This window comes from Sebastes umbrosus, chromosome 6 (genome assembly GCF_015220745.1).
Source record: "Sebastes umbrosus isolate fSebUmb1 chromosome 6, fSebUmb1.pri, whole genome shotgun sequence".
In the NCBI taxonomy this organism is placed as follows: Eukaryota; Metazoa; Chordata; class Actinopteri; order Perciformes; family Sebastidae; genus Sebastes; species Sebastes umbrosus.
Window position 1 is genome coordinate 22,368,665 of NC_051274.1, and position 13,124 is coordinate 22,381,788.

Sequence of the window (13,124 nt, forward strand, 5' to 3'; positions counted from 1 at the left end):
TGGACTCACTGGGTCTCTCTAATAATAGGCTTTAATGCTTCACATTACCTTTATTTTTAGTCTGTTTTACTCATGAAACTCAATTCAAGAAATTAATTTAGTCCTTTTCTTAGGACTGAAGGGAGCTTAATTTCAGATTTATATTTTCAGCTTAAACATCTCAATGTTGTGGAGGTGTCTGGTGTCTGATTATTTCAGCTATATATAAACGTGTCCCTCTATGTTTATTTTGGAGCCATAGTTCTATTTTTTAAGTATTTCCCTGAAACTAGTGGTCATTTTAATGTTTAGCTCAGTAGGTAGGTGTATTGATTTGTGAACACATAATTGCACACAATTGATTGGTCAACGCAATTAACCAGGGTAGATAATGGAAGGCCTATTTAAGGACGTAAAGGTCATGTAGTGCTGCTTGGGCAGATAATAGCCGTTGTTCTGTATTTTGATGCATGGGTGGCGTAATAATTTCCTATACAGAAGTGAACTGATGATCTTCCTGGGCCTCCTCACTCATTCCCCAATATGCAGCCTATGACACTATGTCATGTCATACCTAGTGTACCTATACCATATACTACTCTGTTTTGTATTTTATAACTTTCATTGTGGTAACACTTTATAATAAGCATATAATCATATACTTAAGTAATGCTTAACTAATGCATGACTCATAATGATTTAATGCATGAATGAATGCAGGATGTATCATGAACCGTGCTACACTCCACTAGTTTCAACCACAACACAAATACTTAATACAAAATACCTTTATGACTATTTAATTCTCATATAGGAATCAAATCTTGAAATAAACTTAAAGAGGAAACCATCTAATAAGTTCACATATCAATTAATGTATGATGTAACTGTCAATTAACATTCCTTAACTAATGATATATTTAGTGTGAACTACATGAAGTCATATCGACTTCATCATTTGTCAATAGTGAGTGACAGGAATTCATATACAGAAGAGTGTAAGTATACTTGGCTTATACTGACAAGTAGCCTATACAGAAAAGTCTAAGTATACAGAAAAGTCTATGGTTAGGCCTACTTGGCTCATACTGACAAGTATACAGAAACGTCTAAGTATACTTGGCTTATACTGACAAGTATACAGAAAAGTCTAAGTATACTTGGCTTATACTGACAAGTATACAGAAAAGTCTAAGTATACTTAGCTCATACTGACAAGTATACAGAAAAATTGAAGTATACTTGTACTTAATATTTTGATCGAGATACACTTAAGAAACATATAATTGAGTATTATTGTCTTATAGGCCTACAGAAAGGTATACTTGGCTTGTAGTTGTGCTCACTTTTTGATAGAGTCGCCCAGTGCCCCACAGACAGACTCAGGAAATCCTTTGTCCCCCGAGCCATCGAACTGTACAACACCTCTCTAGGGAGGGGGGGAGGGATAAAGGAGGACGGTCTGCAGGACAGATAATAATGCACTATACTCACTTTTAACAGTCTCTTCTGCACTATATTCACTTTTTTAATAGTCGTGTATCACAGCTGTTACCCTGCACTATATATTCAGTTTTAACAGTTTTCTTCATCTCCTTGTATTTTTATATCTGGTATATTTTTTTTGTACTTTGTACTTTGCACTACTAACTTTTTTACTGCCTTTTTACTAACATGTTTTGCACTATGGAACTGTGATGCTGGAAAGTTGAATTTCCCTCGGGATCAATGAAGTTCTATCTATCTATCTATTTTGTTTATATACTTAATTGTTTCCCTTTTTTCAAGGTTGTTTTCATATATGCAATTTACAGTTCGTAATTACAATAGTTTATAAACCAATTTTTAAGTAGATGAGCTTATAGACAAACTCATTAAGTACACTAGAGAAAACAACTTCAACATTCAAAATTGAAATAAAATTAAGAAAAATAAATAATAACAATAATAATAATAATAAAAAGTTACTATCTATCTATCTATCTATCTATCTAGTTGTGCTTACTTTTTGATAGTCGGTTATTAAAGTGTGTGCATTATAAATGACCTAATGATAATGAATCTGAGAACACACTTTGTGACCTATATGTGTTTGGCATACAACTGGATTATTTCATTCAAATTTAAAAGTATAAAATCAGAGAAGACCAGATCGGCAGACAGATGGCCTGACTAAAGCTAAATAAACGCGTGCGCGTGGTCTACAGTACATGTGTTCAAGAAGTCAATCTGCCCGGCGGGTGTGTGACGTAGTATTAAATAGTCTCCTCACAGTCTGCAATCAACCAATAGCTGTCGAGTACACTGGAATGTACAGCATCCAGTCAGCCAATCACAACGAGCGATGGCTCGAACGTCCCTCTGCTGCAGCCATGTTGTGGTTTTGAATGAGGAAGAAGCGGGAGATAATACTCTTCAACGAGTTTTATATGCAATTTAAAGTCACGTTAAGGAGATATAAATGAGTCAGGGTGTAACTCAACATGATAACCGTTTATCCGAACGCGTTGGTTGCGACTTGTGGGAGTTTAAACACACTTAAACCATAAATTAGCTCGTGTTAGCTAGCTAGCAACAAGCTAAGGTAGTTAGCATAGCGTGCTAGCTAAAGACAAACTAGCTCATTCTCAGGTGAGCAGCTAGCGGTTAGCTCGGTTCCTGAGAGAGTAACATGATAAAGGTGAGGAGGTTTAGCCTTTGAAGGAGCCGAATAGTCGAATGAAGCACATTAGCTTCATTTGGTTTGACTATATAGTGACAGGTGAAAGTAGCTTCTTACAGCGATTTGATCTTCTAAAAACCAGCTAGCGTTGTTTTCTACAAACTTTTTGAGCCATGTTGAATAAAATCTATGAATGGATAGAAACAAGCTTTGCCAATCTTCGCAACGGTGTACCACCACCAGCTGCTGCAGCTGCGGAGGAGGAGGAGGAGGATGCACACCGAGCAGCACAGGGAGATGGTCCGATCAGCAGGAAAAGACCGATTGAATGGTATGAAACTGTTAAAAGCATTTATTCCCTTGTGTAACCAGAAGTTACAGACCGACCCACAATGTGCTTTGAAGTTGTTGTTATGAGTCTGTGTAACGCTACTGTGGAGGAGCCATTCATTCATTGCCTCACCGGGTTATTTCACGTTTCAACCATGTGTTTTTTTTGTTTGTTTATTAAGATCCCCAGCAGCTATTCTTCCAGGGGGTCCACATAGTTTACATGGTGACAATACTAAAATACACATTCACACTACTCATCATACACTAACATAATTATAACAATGTTTTGTGTTTTTTTGTTTATTAAGATCCCCAGCAGCTTTTGCATAGCTGCAGCTATTCTTCCTGGGGGTCCACATAGTTTACATGGTGACAATACTAAAATACACATTCACACTAAGATAAGATATTATCAGGAAAAATAGGAAATTCAGGTGTCAAAGCCGCAACATCAGCAAACAGAGTGAAACACAGGAGAAGTAAAAGGTATACAAAATATATATAAACAATAATAGAGATATAAAAGATACAGAGTGAAGTATTGGACCAGACTGCTGAGCAATAATCCAGATGAGATAAAACCAAAGCTTGAATTACTTGTTTAATTGTTTGTTGTGTCATATTTTGCACATCTCTTATTACAGACAATGTGCTTTGAAGTTGTTGTTGTTATGAGTCTGTGTAACGCTACTGTGGAGGAGCCATTCATTCATTGCCTCACCGGGTTATTTCACGTTTCAACCATGTGTTTTTTTTGTTTGTTTATTAAGATCCCCAGCAGCTATTCTTCCTGGGGGTCCACATAGTTTACATGGTGACAATACAATAATACACATTCATTCTACTCATCATAATACACTAACATAATTATAACATTGTTTTGTGTTTTTTTGTTTATTAAGATCCCCATTAGCTTTTGCATAGCTGCAGCTATTCTTCCTGGGGGTCCACATATTTTACATGGTGACAATACTAAAATACACATTCACACTAAGATAAGATAAGATAAAAATGAACCTTTATTAATCCCTGGAGGGAAATTCAGGTGTCAAAGCAGCAACATCAGCAAACAGAGTGAAACACAGGAGAGGTAAAAGGTATACACAAATTATAAAAACAATAAATAGAGATATAAAAGATACAGAGTGAATGGCTGAACATAGTGTTTGCAGTCCGTTAATAAGTAAATGTAGTATGTACAATAAATAAATGTAATATGTACATATGTGCAGTCTTTAAAGTGGTATATAGGATGTATAGTGTAAAGTAAGTGTAAAGTGCGCCAGTGGTTAGAGTCCAAGATTGTTGCAGAAGTGCATGTTTAAAGTTCTTAAAGTCCTCATACTACTCATCATACACTAACATAACACATCGTAATACACGTCAACTGTAAATAAAACAAAAACAACAGACAAAGCTTAAATAACAAAAACACAAAGAAAATAGAAATACACATTCACACTAAGATAAGATAAGATAAGATAAGATAAGATGAACCTTTATTAATCCCTGGAGGGAAATTCAGGTGTCAAAGCAGCAACATCAGCAAACAGAGTGAAACACAGGAGAGGTATAAAGGTATACACAAATTATAAAAACAATAAATAGAGATATAAAAGATACAGAGTGAAGTATTGGACCACACTGCTGAGCCATAATCCAGATGAGATAAAACCAAAGCTTGAATTACTTGTTTAATTGTTTGTTGTATCAGATATTTTGCACATCTCTTAATTGAAGACAATGTGTGAAGAAATTGTTGATTTTTGTCGAAATGTTATCAATGTATGTATAGCATCAATCTGTTTTTTTTCCCCCTTTAAGTTTGGAAGATGGACATAACATCCACCAAGATGGCTCAATCATAAAGAAATCTCGAATGGGTAAGTAGTCACTCACTTTGTTACTTATTATGGTTCAAGATTCAAGATGTTTATTGTCACGCCGGTTATACAGGTACAATCGTGTGAAATGCTTTTTGCTGGGAAGCTCCATTAAAATAATAAGTTATATTACAATTATAAAAGGAAATACTTTGTACAAGGACATATTAAGAACATATACATTAAGAACTTATACTGTATATACAGTATAAGATATATATTTTTGTATGAGAAGGTGTCGTATGAATTATCTATTTAAAAGTCTGATGGCCTGGGGGGGAAAAACGTTCCTCAGTCTGCTGGTGAGAGTCCTGGGGGTCCTGTGTCTTCTACCAAAGGGTAGGAGGGAGAACAGGCTGTTGTGGGGGTGTGTGTTGTCCTTAATGACCCTCAGGGACTTCCTGAGGCACCCCTGGGTCACCCTTTCAGTCTAAAAGTCCTTAAGTGCCTCAGAGCGTACAGTCTCTGCTGGGCCTCTCCACCGCTGTGTCGTTGATGGTGACAAGTATATGTGACGATATACTGTAGCTACTCAGTCACTTACAATCTTGTCTGTCTGTTTCAAATGTCTCTAGGAGATCTCATTGACACAGTCAAAGTTGCAGCTGAAGGGGTTAAGAGTCACAGCTCCAGTGTGGCTACATGGATGAGGAACAATGTGACCCCTACCTTGAGAAATATACTTCCTGCCTCCCCTGGTCCTCCACCTGGAGAACCCCCGCCACAGCCCTCAACGTCAGCAGCAGTCTGGGCTGGGATGCCGGTAAGGAATGAATGTTTGAGGCCTGATTGTAGAGATGTCAAAACATTGTTTTTCTTTATTCAAACATGCCATATATGTGTTTGGTTTAAGGTTATTGAAAGGAACTGTCTGGATGAGACGTTCGCTGCTCCCTCGACAACTTTGGAGTGGAAAACATCCAAAACAGGTAAGATTATCACGTAAGCGTTTGCATCAAGGTTGCTAAGGTTTGTGTGGGCTTTAAGCTCTTGGAAAGAAGTTAATTATTGTACTGTTTTTTTTCCCAACTCTAGAATGGTTGCGCAATGAGAAAACCGTTATGGGATCAAAAGTCTGTAGGCGACAAGTGTGTATGAGTCCTACACATCGTGAAGTGCCAAAAACAAATGGGCACTCAGTCAACTTGCCACCCTCCATCACCCCAAAATTGCACCCCTCTCCACGGCTAGGCAGGCCCCTAAACCTCCGACCGTGTGGAACACCAAGGTATTCCTTGGTTTTTACCTCTAGAGAAAAACTTTCCCATTTCAATAGTTGCTTTTTGTTTTATGATGTGTATTGTCAGTTGATGATGTTTTGATTACCACACCGTCATTTTGTGTCTGCAGTTTTAGTGGAGTGGCAAGCAGCTCCTGCACCAGCATGTATGAGAAAACATTTCCCATCAAAGTGGTGCAGAGCCCAACACACAGCTCCTCATCCGGGCGCATGCACAATGTCAGGCCCCGCTGCACAGCACAGCAGGTCAGACATCAGGACAAATTTGATTCTTTTTAACTCAGTTGCTGCATTTTTTTCGTTTGATCTCATGGTTCTCCTCTGTGTTTGTCCAGTCTGTCTGTGAAGAGGAGAAGGAGGCCTACAGGCAGCTTCTGACCATGGTCTCTGGTGGTCAGTCATCTTTCCTACACAACGGCAGCTCACACGCCATCGTGAGGTCACACAGAGATTTGTACGTATCCATACAAATACAGTAGACTTTGACAATGCTATATTCAAACTGTTAAAGAAATATGTAAAGGAATATAGAGTAGGGGAGCAGAGAGGAAATAGTTCTGTCAGTCACAGGCCAGTGGGGGGCTCCAAAAGCATATAAGATCAACAGTGGTACTTTATCCAAAACTCTAGTTTTTGTGTCAGTTGCTCACTCTGTGTAGCCTGGAAGTTATTTAGGGATACTCACTGGTAGTTGCATGTGTGCTTTGTAGTTGGAACTGGCTTGCAAGGAATACAACTACCAGTCAGTATCCATCTTCACCGAAGTCACAAACTCTCCCTACATTTATATAATAATAAATACATTTTTTTTTTTTTTTTTTTTTAAAGTTATTTTTTTGGGGGCATTTTCCATTTTTATTGAGAGGACAGTGGATAGAGTCTTGGAAAGGGGGGAGAGAGAGAGTGGATGCGGAAAGGGCCACTGGCTGGATTCGAACCCGGGCCGCCGCGGTCAGGACCAAGCCTTGTTACATGGGCGCCCGCTCTACCAACTGAGCTAACCCAGGCGCCCAATAAATACATTTAATAGTTCTATGTTTATCCTTTATCACATTGACTGTTCTGGACTGTATCTACATAGTGTCTGCTCCCTCATCTGCTTACCCCTGTCACTTTCTCATCAGCACCAGCTTCCTGACCACCAGCCGCAGACTGCTACAGTTCTCTTCGCCTACTGGGTCAGCAGTAGAGGCTTCAGAGGGACCCAGCAGCCCCCCCAGCCCCAGGGGCATGTCCAGCCAGAGCTCCAGCAACATCCCCAGCCCACTGGGGGCCTCCAGCAGGCCAGGGATCCAGATGTGGACCCTGGACACGGACCCCAGCACCAGCAGAGCAGCTACTCTCACATCAGTTCCTTCCCCATCCGCTCTGCAGGATAACTCTTCTCAGGACACACAATCATCAGGTAAAAAGTCTCCCCCACTTCTGTGTGTGTGTGCACTTAATGGAAATATAGGCATCATGAAATGGGATATCATAAGTAAATTACTCCTGTATTTCTTCTTTGGTTGTAATCTCCTTGTCTTTCCTTGCAGCTCATGATACTGACTCTGTAATTATTGTAAATGAGCAAAAGGGTAAAAAGAAAGACGGCTCAAGGTTAGTATTTGTTTTCACTCACTGTTGTTATTTTGTTCCTGACATTGTTTCTTCACAAACTACATTTCACCGTAGTTAATAGTAATGCAATGTGTAATATGATCAAACGTTACAAATACAAGCATGGTCAAAGATGTAGACGTCTTAACTTTTCATGTTGGATGCTGTTACTTTAATTCTGAATTTAAATTGAATTTATTATTTGGACACACCAGGTTAAAGGGTAATTTTGGTATTTTTCAACCTGGATCGTATTTTCCCATGTTTTTGTGGCAAACTGACTTATAGACAAACAATTTTTGAAATTGGTCCAGTATTGAGGGATAACGCTGTAACTGGCAGACTCGAAATGAGCTAAGTCGGCAAGAGAGCAGCGTTGCGTTCACTAAAAGTGCTTGTTTTTGCCACTGACAGGCTCAGATTGTTATCTGATTTTTTTGCCTTGTGTTGATCCAGCACCTGAAAAAACCTTTCGGATGTGCGTACTCCACAGCTTTTTTGTCCTATTAGTCTGTTAAACACAAAAACATGGGAAAATGGGGTCCAGGCTGAAAAATACCGAAGTTACCCTTTAAGTCTGTGACACTTGCTGGAGTAAAAACAATGACTTGTGTCATCAAAGCTTCGAGTCAACTCAAGTGTCTTATTTGTATACACAATAACTGATTTCTCTGTCTGTACAGTGTGCCATGTTTCCAAGCCGAGTTATGGATCAAAGAATTGTAAGTACACTCTAATGTATTTAATTATATACTTGATCCATTATTCACTGATATTATGTTTGAACAGAGGAAAACATGTATCTTTTGTCACTGTAGGACTAGTATGTATGACTCCCGGGCGAGAGAAAGACGGAGACAGATTGAAGAGCAGGAGGCCCTGGCAGCCCAGCTGCTGCGACAGGTGAATGTGCAACACTGAAGCCTTCTTTCAGATTCAGTTTTATCGTATCCGCTGTTTCCCGACCTTTTATTATCCCACTAACCTGTGTCATGTTGTTACTGGTTCCCAGCGCCTGTCTGAAGAGGGGCAACGCAGCCCAGATGTGGAGGTCCACGTTCGAGTTCCTTTGGAGAAGGAGGTTCCTTTGACTCTTGTGATAGAGGAAACGAAGCCTTTGGAAGAGAAACCAGAATTCCCTGAACTCACAAAGGTGTGGTCATTGTGTCTTAATGAGTATGCAGGGTTTACCATGCTTAGAATTTACTTAGATGAACCAGCAATAGACTTGCTCTCACTTAGAAGATTATGTATTTCTGAATTTCTTATTTCCTGTTTTTTCACATGGTGTCTCTTTCTGTTAAGGAAATGGAAGCTGAGGTGGACAGGGCACTGAGAGGAGGTAACCATGAAGTTTTAAGTGAAGGTTTTGGTCTCAGCCTCACACGCAAAGACCTGCAGACCCTCAGCAACCTCAACTGGCTCAATGATGAGGTGAGTACACATTATCCTCAAGGTCAGATTTGTGTGTGCATGATCAGCAGGCATTCATTTCACACCAGATGGACACACTCTTCATTTGTTTATGCATACATCGTAATATTCCAAAAGATACATGATTATATTCTGCATGCAATAATTGCTGCACAACTGAGCCATACAGTTGTGCTGGGGTTAATTGAAGCTCTCCCTCCTTAATCTCTCAGGTGATTAACTTTTACATGAACCTGCTGGTGGAGCGCAGCAAGGACCCCAAACTGCCATCAGCCAATACGTTCAACACGTTTTTCTACCCCAAGCTGCGAAGCAGCGGCTACTCTGCTGTCCGCCGCTGGACCAAAAAGATGGACATCTTTTCTAAAGACATCCTGCTGGTTCCTGTCCACTTGGGGGTGCACTGGTGCCTCTCTGTAAGTCACAATGAGCACAACTGCAAAGCCAGAAGTAACAATCTTGGGAATTGTATTGCAATTTTTTCTTATTGTGCAACTCTTTCTCTCAGGTGGTGGATTTCCGCAAAAAGGCCATAATGTACTTTGATTCCATGGGAGGAAACAATGATGAAGCATGCAGAATATTGTAGTAAGTTTCAGTTTCAGATATGTTTGCTTGTTGAATGGGATATGTATTTGGAGAGCTCAATGTAACTCCTGAAAATAGACTTTTATGAGCCATGAAAGTGTAAAGAAAGTAATTCATTTTTGTTTCCCCAGTGACTACCTGCGACACGAAAGTAAGGACAAGAAGGGCAAAGAACTGGATACCTCAGGCTGGACTCTGCACAGCAAAAAGCGCCATGTAAGTCCTAAACACAGGAGAGTGGAGAGCATTAAGTAGTCTGTTTTCATTGTTGTGCCATGATGTGTCATCAAACGGAATGTGTTTAGGAATTTCGGGATAGGTTTCCATTATCAGCAGAAAGTTCCAGGTTGTAGTTCTTGTAGCAAGTAGTGCTGCATCCTTGTAAAACGTGTTCTGGTTCGTGCTGGACTGCAGCAGCATTGTTAATCAGTCTTAATATTCATGGTATGGTTTTGTTTACATTTCACAGTTATTTCATGGCATTTCATGCTCATGGTTAGCACCCAGGTGTCAGTAGCCATCAATACTATTCGCACCCAGGGCGGAATAGCCACTGTGGCTTACACCCAGGTGTATATAGCATGGCTGAGACAAGCAAACAATGCTATTTGTGCCAGACTTCGGCACACATTAGATACTGTATGTGTATAAGTACTGTATGTATATTTTTCCTAAACCTAACCATGTAGTTTTGTTGTCTAAACCAGAAAATAATAACTTAAAAAAAAACAGAAAATAAATCAACTAAGTGAAAAGTAGGCTTCTCGGGGGATTTGAATCCTGGTCTTCAGGGTGTTAGTTCTGAGTTTGACCCATTCAGCCAGCAAGACCTACTCCTTGCATGTGCTTTGTCACTCTTTATATCACTACTACTATAGCCGGATGTAAATAGCCAAATAGCTGCCGTGTGACTATTCACACCCGGGTGCAAATAGACACCTTCCTTTATTTCATTTGCACCACCTTTTGTAGTCATGCAGTATTCACAGGAGTAGATTGCATCAGCTACATGTAAAACCCCCTCCAAGTTTTGTGTAAAGCCGTTACTACGTTCTTGGTAGCTAGTAGTGAGTTTGACAAATAACGGGGCTTGTGAAGAGGGGAAAGCCTCCCTCCACCACTACATAGAAAGGAAAAGCCTATAAATCATCCGCTGGCATACAGCCTACTTTGTTTCACTGGCACATCCATCAAGTGGCCAATATCGGGAAGCAGCACGTCTCCTAGCTTCAAAACGATGCACCTGTGGAAATAGTCTTAGTTCACTGGTTGCTGGTTGTATTTAAGGAGCAGCCCAGCCTGTAGGCTTATCTTGAATTCAGTAATTTATTGTTTCTCATTAAAAAGAACAGTATTATTGTGTTGCATTGTCTTACTGTGACTTTTCTTTTGCACATTCACAAGTGAGGCTAGATCATTGGAGCAGGGATACATATGAAATATCGAATGAAGATAAACTATACTATACATTGTGTTAATTATATTAATAATGCTATTGCATTGTCAAGAACAAAATGTCTCATGATGCTGGATGCTTGTCTTGGTAAACAAATGATACCAAAACATGGTAGAAAGTGAATTTTCAGATCAAACTCATTAGGGCTGCAGATAACAATTATTTTCAATGGCAATTAATCTGTTGTTTATTTTCTCGAGAAAATCGATTAGTTGTTTGGTCTATGAAATGCCAGAAAATGGTTAAAAAATATTGATCACTGCTTCCCAAAGCTCAAGATAACATCCTCAAATGTCTTGTTTTGTCCACAAGTCAAAGATTTTTAGTTTGCTGTCATAGAGGAGTTAAGAAACCAGAAAATATTCACATTTAATATATTTTATTTAAATATATTTCTTGATTGATTTAATAGTTGACAACTAAACGATTGATCGTTGCAGCTCTAAAAAACTTAGCAGTTGGTATAGTAATTAGTTAATCATTGTTATTTATAAAATATCCTGTCCAACTTATACAGATAATCATTTTGCATTGTTAAATGTCCAATAACGTGTTTATTCTTCCTTTGCTCTCAGGAAATCCCACAGCAGATGAATGGTAGCGACTGTGGAATGTTCACATGCAAATATGCAGATTACATTACCAAAGACAAGCCAATCACATTCACACAGGTAATCACAAACAAAGATTTATCTGGTAAGCATCATGACGGTGGCCGAAAAATGTCTTACGTGACCTCTCTTTTTCTTCACAGAACCAAATGCCCTACTTCAGAAGAAGGATGGTTTGGGAGATAGTGAACCATAAACTGTTGTGATATCAGTGTGGTTGTGAACTTGTGTAGTCGGCTCGCGATGTTGGAAATACGAGTCGTAACGATGGCTGAGCTACGTTCAACAGCAGGATCCACTTCCAGTAGTCCTGTTCTGGGAAAGACTTGCACACCAGCTCATCAGATCAGGAACCAGCTCTACCGTCAATCAAGCTCTCAGCTGATGGGACGTCGCTGGAGCACCACGCACTGCCTCCCAGTCCTCTACTCCACTTTGTTGTTTTTTGGTGAAGCCATGGAGTATAGCAGCTGAAACACTGCGTGTTTTGTATTGCCCTTGTGCTGACTTTCAAACCATACTCTGAGCCGCAATGTTCAGTCTGATGCAGACATACGAAGTTTACATTTTTTCGACTTACAGGGAGATGAGCCGCATCGTTTTATAACGACAGTAATACATTTTGGTGTCGATATCAATGTTTGATACTCATGGTACGTTCAAAAGAAAATGGACTTTACCATAAAAACTGAAATTTGAATTGTCTTAAAAATCTGTCTCTTTGTGTTTGGACGATGAGACTTGTTTTTTTTCTCCATAATATGAACATTTCACCTAAAACAACTATTTTTGTATTTTGTTTGATTAAAAGGCACGAAGGTCTTGAAATATTGCCTCAGAGTATGATTTAAAATGAAAATAGAAAGTTTTACCTTGCCACGTATTTGCAAGTGTACTGAAAGTCTTAGTTACACCATAAAACAGCAGGATAAAAACCTTGTTAGTCTTGATAAAAGATTGTAAATTAAGGTTCAAAGTCTATTTTATGTATTTCAGAGTCTCTTTCTTTTACAGCAACTTTTGGGCATATTCAATATATTTTCAACTTTGTACATACTTAAAACATATACAGCCTCTTGAACAGTGTAATATACTTTTTCTTTACGTATTTCGTATCTATTTTTTATCTAGATTGAAGTCTGTTTTAGAAATACATGCTCATGTATTGTGACTGTTCTTTGTGTAATACCTCAAAATCAATTGGATTTGATATAAAAAAAAAACAACTGCCACATTTGATAATTTGATAAACATGAAAGAACCTGGACGTGTCTTGGCTTGTTTTATCTCAAACCTGCAAATGGTCCCACAAGAAGCACACAAACCACTTTGAAAAAAA

General features: G+C 39.0%; 1 protein-coding gene across 1 annotated transcript; it reads left to right on the forward strand.

The window, feature by feature from the left end:
• Positions 1-2,269: 2,269 nt before the first annotated feature.
• On the forward strand, positions 2,270-13,050 carry si:dkey-21c19.3 (sentrin-specific protease 1). The gene is made up of 18 exons (XM_037772563.1): positions 2,270-2,972; positions 4,799-4,857; positions 5,433-5,620; positions 5,711-5,786; positions 5,893-6,085; positions 6,208-6,343; positions 6,433-6,551; positions 7,222-7,502; positions 7,633-7,696; positions 8,380-8,418; positions 8,515-8,599; positions 8,709-8,849; positions 9,002-9,130; positions 9,343-9,546; positions 9,639-9,718; positions 9,850-9,934; positions 11,750-11,845; positions 11,929-13,050. Exons 1-18 carry the CDS (start codon positions 2,815-2,817, stop codon positions 11,989-11,991), a joined length of 2,196 nt encoding a protein of 731 aa, XP_037628491.1. The 5' UTR covers positions 2,270-2,814; the 3' UTR covers positions 11,992-13,050.
• The last annotated feature ends 74 nt before the right edge of the window (positions 13,051-13,124 follow it).